Here is a 14816-nt window from a genome sequence, read left to right as displayed (position 1 = left end):
GCACAGGACAGAGCTCCTGCCTGGCTCACCAAGCAGAGTTCTCTCAAGCAGAGCTCTGCACCTTCACCAAGCTCCCCAAACAGAGCTCTCTGGCTGAGCTGACCAGCTGATGTCCATTTGGCTCTTAAGTATTGAATCTCCCACAGCTGTGCAGGGCTGACAGGCTGTGGTGGTTTGACCTTGGCTAAATGCCAGGTACCCACCAAGTCGCTCTATCACTTCCCCCCCCTTTCCCCTTTTTTTCTCAATAGGCCAAAGAAGGGAAAGAAAATAAGATAGGAAAACAAAACAACCCTTGTGGGTAAAACAACAGCAGTTTTAATATAAGCAAAGCAAAGCAAAGGTCCGCGCGCGGAAGCAAAAAAAGAAAACAGATTTATTCTCTACTTCCCATTAACAGGCGATGTCGGGCCTTTTCAGGAAGCAGGGCTCCGATACATGTAGTGGTTGCCTCGGAGGACCAAGGGTGACCCCACCCCCTTCCTCCTTTCTCCCAGCTTTATACTGAGCAGACGTCATATGGTCTGGAATATCCCTTTGGTCAGTTGGGGTCAGCTGTCCTGGCTGTGTCCCCTCCCAAGATCTTGCCCACCCCGTCCCACTGTGGGGGGGAAATGTCAGAAAGAGCCTTGGTGCTGTGTAAGCACTACTCAGCAGTAGCCACACCACCAGGGTGCTATCAACACCCTGCCAGCTCCCAACATCAAACACAGCACCATGAGGGCTGCTACAGGGGAAAACCAATTCTGGCTCAGCCAGACCCGATACACAGGCCAATGCCAGCTCAGCTCTTCATTATTTACCAGTAACACATGATTTGACTCTTAACATATTGAATGTCCCACAGCTGTGCAGGGCTGACACTGCCACAGTGGGGGATTTGTCAATGTGCTGTGCAGTCTCCATTCCTGAAGATCTTCAAAACTGAACTGGACAAGGTTGTGGGCAGCCTACGGTCCCTAACCCCAGTAGGCAGCTGAGCCCCACACAGCTGCCTGCGTAGTCACCCACAATGAGATGGGGGAGGGAATCAGAAGGGTAAAAGTGAGAAGACTTGTGTGTTGAGATAAAGAGACTTTAATAGGTAAAGTCAAAGCTGCACGCACAAACCGAGCAAACAAAGGAATTCATTCTCTACTTCCCATTGGCAGGCAGATGTTTAGACATTTCCAGGCCTTCATGAGGCGTAACAGTTACTTGGGAAAGACAAATATCATAACTCCAAATATCGCCCTTTCCCCCTACTTTCCCCCAGATTTTATTGCTTCACATGACTTCAGGCAGTACGGAATATCTCTTTGTGTGGTTGGGGTCAGCTGTACAACATGAGAAACAGAGAAGGCCCTGGCGCTCTCTAAATGCTGTTCAGCAATAGATAAAATATCGATGTGTTATCAACATGTTTTTGGTCAGCAAAAACCACAGCTGCCCATAGAGGCTGCTATGAAGTAAATTAACACTTACAATTGTTGATGCTGCTTGGAACAGGAGGATTAAGCTTGACCACATCCAGAGGTCTATTACAGCTTAAACTCACCTTTCTGGGGAGCCTCAAAGGACAGCATCAGGCCTGATGGGCAGCCAGAGCTTTGAAGAGGCAGCTTTGGGGCCTGGAAATGCTTTGGGAGTCCTCTTGTGTCCTGCTTAGGGGGAAGACCTCTAGTCTCTCCTCCTCACCCCATGCACTGCCAACGTGTTCCATATATCCCCTGCAATTCCCTGTCAGGGGCCTTTGGGTGGCTGTGAGGGACAAAGGGAGGGCCTCTGCCACTCATTTCCCAATGGAATTGCATCCCATCCCTTGCACTGTCTCCAGGAGCCCTGCCCCCAGCACCAGGCTGTGGCCAGCAGTTGGCCTCTCTGTCTCCAGGAAGCAGCCAGTCACCTGGGCCAATGGGGCTGCATGTTCTTGCTCATCCTTCCAAAGCCAGGCTCTGGGTTTGGCTACGGGGTTGTACAACCCTGTCACATGTGCAGGGACCTGGGTCTGCACCTTCAGAGAACAACTCTAAGACCGAACAGAAGACTAAACACCAGAAATACAGCAAACATGCCCAAGCTGAAGAGCTCTCCTGAGTCCTCTGGGTGCTACTTTTTTACCCACCCATATTACATTTGTATCACTTGTGCATTTCTCTCTTGAGTTCCAGCACTGAAACTTGTAGCCAGAAGAGGACACTGAGTTTTCCTGAACATTCTCATAAAAAGCTGTTTCTGGAAGTCATCAGGGGAGGAGCAAAGTCTGAATTTCAGTCTTCCCCTTTGCCCTGGCCCATATCACCCACAAAGCCCTGAATGTGCCTCTGAGTCTTTCCCAGAATCACAGAAAGGTGGAGGTTGGAAGCCACCTCAGGAATTCATCTGGCCCAAGACCCTGCTCAAGCCGGGCCACCTACAGCCCGTTGCCCAGGCCCATCTCCAGACAGCTTGTCAACCCCTCCAAGCATGGCCACCCACCAAGCTCTCTGGGCAACCTGTGCCAGTGCTTGGTCACCCTGAGAGTGAAGTAGGGTCACATCAGGCTGCACATTGTCCCTTGCCCTGTCACTGGGCACCACTGAAAAGAGCTTGGCCCGGCCTTCCCTGCACCCGCCCTTCCTGTGTTTCAGCTCCTGCTGGGATGTGCCCTGAGCCTTCTCTTCTGCAGGGTAAACAGTCGCAGCTCTCTCCTGGAAGAGGTGCTCCAGCCCATGAGCCCCTTCGTGGCCTTCGCTGGCCTCTCTCCTCTTTGCCCAAGTCTCTCGTGTAGTGGGGAGCCAAGAAGTGGAGGCGGTAGTCCCGGGGTGAGCTCAGCAGTGCTGAGCAGAGGGGAAGGATCAGCTCCCTGAGCCGCTGGCCAGACTTTGCCTGATGCAGGCCAGGCCACCATGAACCTTCTGTGCCGCAGGGGCACATCGCTGCCTCCTGGACAAGTTGTTGTCCAGCAGAAGCCTCGGGGCCTTTGCTGCGAATGTGTTTTGCATGTGGGCAGCGCCCAGCCCGCCCTGGAGCACGGGCTTGTTCCTGGCCGGCGGCGGGACGTTGCTCTTCCCCTGGCTGAAGCGCAGGAGGCTCCTGTCAGGCACTTCTGCGGCTGTCGCGGTCCCTCTGGATGGCAGCACAGCCCCGGTGTGCCCCGGTGCCCGCGGGCAGGGCCGGGGGTGAGGCCAGGGCGGGCTGGGGGCACGGGGAGGGGCCTGCGAGGGGATGTGCGGGCCGACAGCCCGTCCCTGGCGCTGGGGCCGGAGCCGGCGCCGGGGCCACAAGGGTCCCAGCTGCGCCCGGCCGAGGCGCCGACCCCCTTGGGCAGGGCTCGGCAGGGCGAGCAGGCGGGCCAGCGCCGGAGCCGCGCTGGGAGCCAAGGGCCAGGAGCCTTCGTGTGCCGGGGCGCCGCGCTCCTGCTGTGCCGCCGGCCCTGCCCCGCGGCCCTCCCCGCGCCCCCCCTGCTCCTGCCGCGAAGGGGCCGCGGCCCCGGGGCGCCGGGGCGGGGCTGTTGTGGGCGGGCACAGGCGTCGGCGCTGCCCCGGCGAGGGGCCGAGGCGGCGGGGCGGGCAGGAGCGGGCCCGAGCGCGGCTCCGCTCGGCTCCTCGGCGGCCCCGGCCGGCCCCGGCGCGGCAGGGCATGATGGCGCCCGGGCTGGGGCCGTGGCTCCTGGCCTTGGCCTTGGCCGCGGGGCCGGCAGGTGAGCGCCGGGCGGGGAGGGCAGCGAGCCCGGGGCTGCGGAAGGAGGCGGAGGCCGAGGCGGAGGCCAGGGCGGCTTTGGGGCCGCGGCTCGGGCCGGACGGGCGGCAGCAGGCGCGGCTCAGCCCCGGGGAGGGCAGGCGGGCGTTGGCCCGGGCGCGGGGCTTGGCCGGGACAGAGGCGGGTGGCGGCTGGCGCTGTGCCGGCCCGGGGGGCTTTGCCGGGGCGGCGGGGGAACGGCCTCGGGCCGTGGGCGCGCCCTGCCCGGCTGCCTGCGCTCTCCGTCCGCAGGGGTGTGGGCGCAGCTGAGGCTGCTGGAGGCCGGCGGAGGGCTGCGAGCGCCCGGGGACTCCGTGCTCCTCTCCTGCCGCGGGGCCGGCTTCGCCTTCGGGACTTACAGCATTTGGTGGTACCGTCAGAGACCCGGTGACAGACTCGAGTGGGTGTCCGCTATCAGCTTTGATTCATCATACATTAAGTACGGTCATTCAGTTCAGGGTCGAGCGACCGTGTCCCGGGACAATTCCCGGTCCGAGTCGTCGCTGTCGCTGCGTTCCCTGGGCCCCCGGGACTCTGCCCGCTACTTCTGTGCCGTTCGCACGGGGACAGGAAATCCAGCGGAGCTTTAACACAAACCTGCTGCCAGAGCCACTCGCCTGCTCCGAGCGTGGCATTGCAAGAGAGAAGGGAGGAGTGGACGGCAGAGCCGTGCTCACGGCACGGTCCTTGCCCACCTTGTGGCTCGGGGTAGATGGGGACTTGGGGTCAAGGCCTCGCAGCAGCAGCGCTGTTAAGGGCAAACAGCCAGGTCAGCTGGAGCGCAGCCGGACGGGGTGTGCAGGCTCCCTGCTGAGGGGGAGTCCCCACACTTCTGTGGGTGTATCTGTGTGTCCTTGGAGGGCTGGCGGCCCAGGGCAGGCTGGGCTGAGGGGCCCTGGGGGACTGCATGTACCTCTCCTGCTGAGGATCCAGACCGATGGTCAGTTATTGTAAGATCTCGTCATACTGGCATACACACAGTTCCACGTTCAAATGGATCACCTTCAGGAACAATAATTCTTCCCATCTCTTCTGCAATGCCACGGTGGGTGGATGAGGCAGCACCTGCTGGGACAGGTCCTGCGTGGTGGCATCTGTTGCTCTACGTGTCCCACATCCCCAGGACTCCACCATCGGCACTTCTTTGCGGTCCCCATGGGGACACAAATGCCGTGGTGGGGCTCAACACCCTCTCCATGCTCACTCCCACAGCACAGCAAACAGGCCAGCCTGGCCCTGGGCTGGGATACCCTCCAGCCATGGGGTGCGCTGCCAGAGAGCCCCAGGGCAAGAGCTGTGCTTCGGAGCCTCTTGGGAGGCTTTGGTTGCTCTGCTCAGGGGTGAGCCAGGCAGGCAGAGCTCTGCCTTCCCTCTGCGTATTGCCGTCTGCCTGGTGATCCCCAAGGGCACACTTGGGCATCCCTGGCTTTGCCCCAGCTATGGAGAGTACAGATACTAGATTGGTCAGGGGAGGGGATCCTCATTCCATCCCATTTTGAGGCCAGTGCTGGAAATAGATACCCTGGCTCCCGGGGTCATTCACAGGCCAGTGAGAGAGCACATGAAGTGAGAGATAATGGATTCCAGGTAGAATGTATTTCAGCCGGCAAGTTGGCTTCAATGGGGGCCCCACTTAAATGCCTCTATGCAAATGCACGGAGCATGGGGACCAAGCGAGAGGAGTTAGAGATGTGTGCACATCTACAGGTTATGATGTTATAGGTATCACTGGGACGTGGTGGGATGGCTCCTATGACTGGAGCGGAGGTCTAGATGGGTATAGGCTCTTAAGGAAAGATAGACAGGGAAGAAGAGGAGGGAGTGTTGCTCTTTATGTTAGTGACCAGCTGGAATCCTTGGAGCTTGACCTGGGGATGAATGAGGAACAAACTGAGAGCTTATGGGTGAAGGTTAAAGGAAAGGCAGGGGAAGGAGATATCATAGTGGGGATCTGCTAGAGGCCAGCCGACCAGGATGTCCGAGTAGATGAGGCCCTCTATAGACAGATAGGGGAGGCTTCACATTCACAAGCCCTGGTCCTTATGGGAGACTTCAATCACCCGGGTGTCTGCTGGAAGAATGGGACAGCAGGGCGCCAGCAATCCAGGAGGTTCCTGGAATGCATTGATGACAAATTCCTTCTGCAGGTGGTAGAGGAGCCAACAAGAAGGGGTGCCATGCTGGACCTTGTTCTCACCAACCAGGAGGGGCTGGTGGATAATGTGAAGCTGAAGAAAGCCTTGGCTGCAGCGACCATGAAATGTTAGAATTCATGATCCTCAGGGCATCAAGGAGAGTGTGCAGTAAGCTCACCCCCCTGCACTTCAAGAGAGCAGACTTTGACCTGATGTCTCCTGTCCTGTACAGGGGTCCTGGTGCAGTCCGGGAGCAGCGGTGGAGGTGGGAGAGAAGGGAAGCCCCACAGTGTGATCCTTCAGTGAAGGTGCTTGTTTCCCATGGGGCAGCTCACAGTTCTTTGCCAGTGAGCAGCAGCCTAATGCGAGAGGTCAGGTGAGGTGGAGAGCACCTGGAGGGAGGCCACAGGTTCCCTGCTGCCATCCTTAGTCCACTGGGACTGTGTCCGTGTGTCTTTCCAGAGAGGCAGGCCCAGGTACAGCTTTTGGAGTCTGGGCAGGGCTGAAAGCAGCCTGTGGCAACACACAGCTCTCCTGCCAAGCCTCTGCTTTCAGAGTCAAGGCCTGTGACATCGTGTGTTTCTGGCAGGCACCTGGGTGCACATTCAAGTGGGTCTCCCTTATCAGCAGCTCCTGGGACACTGCAAAGAACTATGGGGTGGTAGTGGCTGAGTGAGGCAGCTCCTCCTGGGAGAACAACTCAAGCAAGATGTCTCTGGCCCTCCTGCCCTGCACCTTCAGGAAGCTGCCTGCTTCTTCTATGCCATTCTCCCTGGGCCAGGACCCGTGGTTGCAGCAGCACAACCTCCTGTCGGGGACTGTCCCCTTCACCCTGTGCACTCCCACCCCAATGGAAAGGGCAGAGCTGCAGAGCTCAACCTTCTTTCCGTGTACAGGTGAGCAGGGAGACAGAGGAGGGCCCTTTGATGGAGCAGATCCCATGCTCCCAGGAGGAGCTCTGAGCGAAGGGCACAGTCAGATGTAGGTTTGTGGGGCCGGGCTCACAGGATCCCTCCTGCCTTCTCCAGGCCCCTGTGACTGTCCATGAGCAGCTGTAGGCATGCGAGCCCTTGCGGCTGGCCCACGGCCCAGGGTGCAGGAGCTGGTGGGGAGTGTTGGCAGGCCTTGGGAGAGTGCAGCCATCACTCCCCACCACGGGCTGATCCCAGCAGTGCTGCAGACAGGTCCTGCCGCCCACCCCTCCTCCCCTCCTTAGCAGGCCCATGTACAGGCTTCACCTCTAATGGGGCTGTTTCCTGTAAGATTTCCTGGTTCCACACAAGCCCTCATGGGTTGCTGTGCTGGCTGCAGTGAAGCCCTGTGGGAGCAGCCCTGCTCTGCTTTCAGTCCTGTTTCAGGGGTTTCTCTGCTTCTCCCACTCCTCCCCCTCCTCCTTGTCATGGACACGAGTGTCACAGGCCAGTTTGGTACCAAGGGTACAACACACCAGCGAGGACAAAGACAAGGAGAAGTGCAAAGGGACGGTGCTCTGTGAGAGGTGCCCAGGTTTCCTGGAGTCAGGCAGGGCTCTGCGAGGGGCAGAAATGGGGTCTCGCCCCTCCTGGCTTGGCAGAGACAAAGGGACATTGTCCCCCATGCAAGATCTACCCTCCTCCCATGGGGAGGTGATAAAAGCTGAATATTCCTGGGGATGGAGGGAGGGAAATGGGGTTTCCCTTTCCTATGAGCCCTGCATTCTGGTGCCAGGGCTATTGCTGAGCCAGACCTGGCAATGCTTGTTTCAGAGCAGCCAGATGCATACGTTGACATAAGGAGGCTGTGTGCTGTTATTTTGGCCACGTGCTGTGGCGTGTGCCCCTGCCAGCCCAGCATCCCACGTCTACACACCGGACAGTGCTGCTAAGGCAGCTGTTTGCAGTCTGGCAGCTGCAGGTGCCAAGGTGTGGATTTGCTTTGCCAGCAGCAGAGCGACCAGTTGTGAGCGGGGCTTTCAGAGTCTGACTGTGCCGAGGATGTAGGGTTCCCCCTGCCAGCCCCAGCACTCCAGACAACTCTCACTTCACGCAATGTTCCACATACCGGCAGTGAGCTGCCAGCTGTAATTCTTACCTCTGCCCAGCTCTGCTCTTCCCTCAGCGTGGAATGGACTGGGGATGCAGCCCAGTGGCACTGGTCCCCAGCAGGACAGCCCTGCAGCCCTGCAGGAAACAAGGCCAAAAGCAGTCTGCGAGAGCTGGAGGGAACACCTGGGCTTGGGGGTGGTCGTGACAGGGAGCTGTGCGGTGCAGAAAGTAGGGGAAGGCGGTACGAGAAGGGTCGTTTCCGCACTTTGTGCCCTGTCTGTGTGGGCAGGTGGTGGGAGTTGCCAGCTTCCATTTACCCCGCTATGCCCAGGCCAGTCGTGCTGGGCGGTGTCACAGCTCCAGAGGTGTGGGATCACGTGTGCATGGGGTCATTGCCCGTCCCAGCTACGTGGATAGGGGCAGTGGAGGAGCTGGAGGGCTCCGCACGGGAGAACTTACCATGCCCATGCAGCCCTGTTTCCACAGAATGGTTGAGGCTGGAAGGCAGCTCTGGAGCTCATCTGGTCCAACTACCCCACTCAAGCAGGGCCACCTACAGCCAGTTGCCTTGGAGCATGTCCAGGTGGCTTCTGAATATCTCCAAGTGTCACCAAAATGGGATGAAAGAACTTATCAACACCAATGGGATGTAGATATGTTAATAACCTCCGGGTGCACAGGGGAGTCGTCTCACCAACAACACACACCTAACTCGTGTAGCACGCTGATTATATAGGATACAGTAATACATAGTAATCAAGTTCTCATACATAAACATGATCATTCCCATAACTCATATTCTTATTCCCACCTCCTTCCAGTCATGGGCACTTGAGTGCTAAAATGAGTCGGGGGGCTGCTTTTGCGACCACCACGGACTAGTGACCTAAAAGAAAGACCCTCCAATGCCCTTGACCCAAGGATTTTGGCTCACACAGCAATTTTAATATGCTTCGAGGCCCTTTCACAATGTAATTTTTGAACACTTGGTCTACAGGGCAATAAATTGTCCTGACTGAACAGTCTCACAATGGTACCTCATCACCAGTCTTATTCTTTGTGTAGAAATCTGGTTAATGATTATCACTAGTCTGCATGGCCTCAGCCTGGGACTTTTAAAAGAACGTTGTAGCAGCATAACTGGTTGTATAGTTACTCTAAAGTATTCCTTATTTGAATCCAAATCATCAAAATCATTAAAATCAGCTCAAATTAATAACAAATCAGTAACACAAGCATGGAGACTCCATAACCTCTCTGGGAAACCTGTGCCAGCGCTCAGTCACCCTCACAGTGAAAAAGTGTTTTCTGATGTTCAGGTGGAGCCTCCTGTGTCTCAGCCTGTTGCCATTGCCTCTTGTACTGTCACTGGGCACCACTGAAAAGAGCCTGGACCCGTCTTCTCTGCACCCTCTCTTCATCTATTTCTAGGCATTGATGAGATTCTTTTGCCCAAGGTGAACAGTCCCAGCTCTCTCAGCCTTTCCTAATGGCAGAGATGCTCTAAACCCTCAATCATCTTTGTGGGCCTTTGCTGGATTCTCCCCAGTATGTTCCTGTCTCTCTTGTAGTGGGGAGCCCAGGACTGGACTCAGTCCTGCAGGTGTGACCTCAGCAGTGCTGAGTAGGTGGGAAGGATCACCTACCTCAAACTGCTTGCAACACTCATCCCGGTGCCAGCCAGGAGACCATGAGGTGCCTCTGCCACTCTGCTGAGGTAACCTTGGGGGGCTGCCAGAGGCCCATCAACCTGCTCTCTCACCCCCTTCTGCAGTGGGACGAGGGGAGAAAATGGGATGAAAAAGCTCCTGTGTCAGAATAAAGGCAGGTAGATTGCTTCCAATCACAGGTAAAGAACAATGGGGCTGTGTGTGTGTGTGTCTGTGTGTGTCATTTACTGCATTGCCAATTACAAATATATTGGAGTAGTGAGAAATGACAACAAAATTAACACCACCCACCATCACCCACCACCCTGGGCCTCCCTCTTCTTCCCAGGCTCAACTTTCCTCCTTCCTTCCTGAGTGTTCTGCCTGCTCCCTGCCCCAAGCAGTGCAGGGAGATGAGGAAGAGGGATTGTGGTCACATCATAACACTCTGTCTCTGCGATTCCTTGCTCCTGACCCTTTCCCCCTGCTCCAGTGTGGGTCCTCTCGCCGGGGGAGAGTCCTTCAGGAGAAGGCTGCTCTAGTGTGGGTGCAACAGCTCCTGCCAGGAAACTTGCTCCTGTCTGGGCTTCTCTCCACGGGCCGCAGCTCCTGCCAGGCGCCTGCTCCAGCGTGGGATCTGCAGGGGCTGCAGGTTCCTTCAGGTCATCTCCACCTGCTGCAGCACTGGGCCGGCCCCGGGCTGCAGGGTGGGTATCTCCTGCAGCAGGCTTGTCTCTGGGCTGCACAGAGACAGCCTGCTTCCCCCCAGTATTCTCCATGCGCTGCCCACAACTGCTTGCTGCCTCCAGGCTCCTTTGTTAGGATTAGCTGGCTGAGTTCATCCTGCAACAAGGGATGTGGGCAGCCCAGCACAGGCATGAAGGTCAGGAGATATGGCCAGTGCCGTGGGGCACAAAACATGCCTACACGGCTCCAGAGCACTTGTGGTGTGGATCCCTACGTCTCTGATGGGCAAGACTCCTCCTGATAGCACCACTACACTCCTTCCCTTGACCCACACACCACTGACCTTTTCTCACAATCCTGGAATTTGCAGGTTGCATGCAGAAGCTACCAGCCCTGTGAGTGAGAAAGGGAGAGCCTCTACCAATCTGTGCCTAACTGAATCCTTTCCCCTGCACTGTCTCCAGGAGCCCTGCCCCCAGCACCAGGCTGTGGCCAGCAGTTGGCCTCTCTGTCTCCAGGAAGCAGCCAGTCACCTGGGCCAATGGGGCTGCATGTTCTTGCTCATCCTTCCAAAGCCAGGCTCTGGGTTTGGCTACGGGGTTGTACAACCCTGTCACATGTGCAGGGACCTGGGTCTGCACCTTCAGAGAACAACTCTAAGACCGAACAGAAGACTAAACACCAGAAATACAGCAAACATGCCCAAGCTGAAGAGCTCTCCTGAGTCCTCTGGGTGCTACTTTTTTACCCACCCATGTTACATTTGTATCACTTGTGCATTTCTCTCTTGAGTTCCAGCATTGAAACTTGTAGCCAGAAGAGGACACTGAGTTTTCCTCAACACTCTCATAAAAAGCTGTTTCTGGAAGTCATCAGGGGAGGAGCAAAGTCTAAATTTCAGTCTTCCCCTTTGCCCTGACCCATATCACCCACAAAGCCCTGAATGTGCCTGTGAGTCTTTCCAAGAATCACAGAAAGGTGGAGGTTGGAAGCCACCTCAGGAGGTATCTGGTCCAAGCCCCCTGCTCAAACTGGGCCACCTGGAGCTCGTTGCCCAGCACTATTTCCAGGCAGCTTCTGAATATTTCCAAGCATGAAGACTCCATAACCTCTCTGGACAACCTGTGCCAGTGCTTGGACACCCTCAGAGTCTAAAATGGTTCCTGGTTTTCAGCAGGAGCCTCCTGTGTTTCAGTTTGAGTCCGTTGCCTCTTCACCTGTCACTGGGCACAACTAAAAAGAGCCTGGCCCCGTCTTCTTTGCACCCTCTCTTCAGGTATTTCTCTGCATTGATGAGTCTCCCCCAAGCCTTCACTTTTCCATGGTAAACCATCCAACTCTTCTCTCTGCAGTCCCATAATCATCTCTGTGGCCCTTCACTGGCCTCTCCTCAGTCTGTCCCTGTCTCCTGTGTGCTGGGGAGACAGGATACGGAGCCAGTACTCCAGGTATGAGCCCTCCAGTGCTGAACAGGGGGGGAAGGGTCACCTCCCTCCGCCTGCTGGCAACACCCCTCCTGATGCACCCAGGACACCATTAACCACCTTTGTCCCAAGGGCACATTCCTGGGTCATGCTCAAGCTCTTGTCCACCAGAACCTTCAGCTCCTTTCTTGACAATGTGCTTACCAGTTGAGTAGCCCCCAAGCTTCCTCGGTGCCTTGAGATGTTCCTTCTCAGGTGAAAGACTTTGTCCTTCCTCTCTTTGAACTGCACGAGGTTCCTGTCAGCCCATTTCAACAGCCTGTTGAGGTCCCTCTGCATGGCAGCGCAACCCTCTGCTATATCAGCCAATCCTCCCAGCTTGGCGTCACCTGCACATCTGGCGAGGGTGCGCGCTCTCCCATCCTCCAGATCATTAAGGGAGATGTCAAACAGGATCGGAGCTGGCATTGACCCCTGGGGCACACCGTTAGTTGCTGGACTCCAACTAGCCTGCGTGCCACTGAGCACCACCATCTGGTCCCAGGCCTGCAGACAGTTTTGGATGTGCCTCACTCTTTGATCCTCCAGGCCAGACTTTATAAACTTCTCTATGAGGATCTTACAGAAGACAGTCCTGGAAGCATTCCTGAAGTCATAGTAGCCAATATCGAGTGCTCTGCTGTTGTGGTTTAAGCCCAGGGGGCAACTGAGCACCACACAGCTGCTCAATCACTCCTTCCCCCACCCAGGGAAAATGGGGAGAATAAAATAAAATAAAAGCCTTGGGAATCAAAACAAGCACAGGGAGGGATGACTCACCCATTGTGGTCATGGGCATAAAGATTCGATTTGGAAAACAAAACCAAATAAATATATTTGAATCCCACCAATTGAATCAGAGTGGATAGTGAGAAATACAACTACATCTTCAACACACCTTCCCCCACCCCTCCCTTCTTCCTCAGCTCAACTTTGATCCTGATTTCTCTCCCTCCTCCTGCCCCGCAGCAGTGTAGGGGGACATGGGATGGGGGTTGGGGTCAGTTCATCCCCCATTGTTTCTGCCGCTCCTTCCTCCTCAGGGGAAGGACTCCTCATATTCTTCTTCTGCTCCCACGTGGGGTCCATCCCATGGGTGACTGTCCTCCATGAACTTTTGTTACGGAGGCTTCCAAATAAGCAACCCACCACCAATTTAAAAAAATAAATAGATTTATTTTTTCCATAAAACCACCAGTCAGCTCTCCGTAGATTACAGATCCGGATGTCCACAAGAGGAGAACAGAATAACTTTCTGGGGTTTAACAATAACCTAAAATACTTTACAAAGTGCCACTCCCTGGGGGGTTTAATGACAACCCCAAACGAAAACTTCACTTCCTGGGGTTTAACGAGAACCCAAAACGAAAAACAAAGCTTCACAGCCTAGGGGTTTAACGACAACCCCAAACGAAAACAAAACTTCACTACCTAGGGTTTAACGACAACCCAAAACGCTCTATCACTCACCTAGAAAGTGAAGGCTCTCAACCTCGAGGACCTGCTCAGGGCAGCGTCCCGACCCAAAGTACCTCGAGGAGTTTCCTTGTTCCTTGGGCAGCGTCCTGACCCAAGGGGAGAGTCCTGACCGCAGCGTGCAGCTCCAGGGGACGACCTCCAAATGGCTCCCCCAGGGGACTCCATTTATACCCAGACCGAATCTGACCTGTAGTCAATAGCGGCTCCCATTGGTCAAAGGTCTCAACTACCGCGAGACCCTGAAAACAAAGACAGCCAAAAGCTGCCACGTTTCAACAACCAGGAAGCTCTGTTTTCACTGGGCGGATGCACCTGCCACAACTTTTCTCACATGCATCCTTCCCATGGGCTGCAGCTCTTCCCAAACGGCTCCAGAGTGGGTCCCTGCCGTGGGGTGCAGCCCTCCCAGTGTGGGAGAGAGGCAAGTTGACATCGGCCTGTCAGCTCGCACAGCCCCTGAGGAGCAGCAAGGCTTTGATGAGAAACAGTCCTTGGGAGAAATGTAAGAAACTGCTGAGTTGTGCCAAGGTGTCAGGGAAAAACACCGGACAGCTGCAACACTGAGCTGTGGAAAAGTGCAGACCTGTGAGAAGTTACCGCCGTGTGAACAGCGCGTGAACGAGAGGGTGATTGGTCTGCACAGTGCGTGTTAGAGTGGTCTGATGCTGGTAGGAGCAAAGATTGATAGCTGTCTAATTGGTGATTTGCTAATTATGAAGTAAGAGCATTGGCGAGAGCATAAGTATGTACTATTGGAAAAATAAACGGCTTTGCTTGATATAACTTTCATAGTCCATTATTCTCCCACATCCCAGCAACAGACTGTCCCAGCGCCGGCTGCCCTCACAGTCCCGACCTTCTCCAGGCACAGCCCCTGCTCTGGCGTGGGGTCCTCTCCAGGCTGCAGGTGGCATTTCATCCCCCGGTGCCCTCCATGGGTGCAGGGCACAGCCTGCCCTCTCCCCATGGGCTGCAGCGGGGTCTCTGCTCCAGCACAGCTTCCTCCCCTCCTCCTCCTTCTTTCTTCCAGTGACCTCGGGGTTTGCTTTGGTATTTCCCTCCCAACTCCTCCTCACATCTCCCCCTCCTCCTCTCAGGTTCCCCATCTTAAATACCTTATCACAGAGGCACAGCCACCATCGCTAAGTGGCTCGGCCTTGGCCACAGATGGGCCTTACTTTGAGCTGGGGGAGCTTCAAGAAGCTTCTCACAGGAGACACAGCGGTAACCCCCTCCCCTGCTACCAAATACCCCACCACACAGAAACCCAACACACAATATCATGTCTTTCTGGTTCTGTTTATTTTAATGGCTGTTATTCTATTTTTATTAATAGTGACGCTTCTATCTTTCTCTTGTTACTACTCTTCTCTTTATAAGCCACGGTTCTCTTGTGGTCACAGCAGGTCATGGTGTGTAAGATGGGTGAAGTCCCACTCTCACAGCTACCAGTGGAATCCTGCAAGTTATTTTCCCATTTTGAGGGATGTTACTTCATCCCGTAGGACTCTTAAGGTACGTGCCTGCTGACTGGCTCAGGGTGTACCTGGCTCTTCTGTGGCACCATTTAGACACCTTGGAGCCACAGCCCATTGCGGACACCCTTGAACGTCTAGTGCAGCGGTAGGAGCGGATGTAGAGAGGGCTGCCCGTGGAATAATTATGTATGTGCCCAAAGTA

General features: G+C 55.7%; 1 protein-coding gene and 1 gene segment (V, D, J or C); both read left to right on the top strand.

Annotated features, from left to right (window-relative positions):
- LOC141934241 (M1-specific T cell receptor alpha chain-like) overlaps positions 1–14816 on the top strand; it is a 293413-nt gene that overhangs the window by 157488 nt on the left and 121109 nt on the right.
- On the top strand, positions 3163–13919 carry LOC141934237 (uncharacterized). 2 transcript variants are annotated; one of them, XM_074849589.1, is made up of 2 exons: positions 3163–3661; positions 10659–13919. In XM_074849589.1, exons 1-2 carry the CDS (start codon positions 3187–3189, stop codon positions 10916–10918), a joined length of 735 nt encoding a protein of 244 aa, XP_074705690.1. In that variant the 5' UTR covers positions 3163–3186; the 3' UTR covers positions 10919–13919. The 2 variants fall into 2 exon arrangements, with proteins under 2 accessions (XP_074705690.1, XP_074705689.1); XM_074849588.1 differs by lacking the exon at positions 10659–13919 and adding an exon at positions 3952–4657.

This window comes from Strix aluco, chromosome 24 (genome assembly GCF_031877795.1).
Source record: "Strix aluco isolate bStrAlu1 chromosome 24, bStrAlu1.hap1, whole genome shotgun sequence".
Taxonomy (NCBI): domain Eukaryota; kingdom Metazoa; phylum Chordata; class Aves; order Strigiformes; family Strigidae; genus Strix; species Strix aluco.
Note: the sequence above shows the minus strand (reverse complement) of the source record. Positions and strands in the feature narration are given on the sequence as shown.

What these genes read in the sequence shown, in the direction of transcription:
- LOC141934237 (XM_074849588.1), top strand. Translation starts at nt 3,187, where the DNA reads ATGTGCGGGCCGACAGCCCGTCCCTGGCGCTGGGGCCGGAGCCGGCGC. An exon ending in CTTGGCCGCGGGGCCGGCAG is followed by an intron (nt 3,662 to 3,951) that starts GTGAGCGCCGGG and finishes CTCCGTCCGCAG; the next exon opens with GGGTGTGGGCGCAGCTGAGG.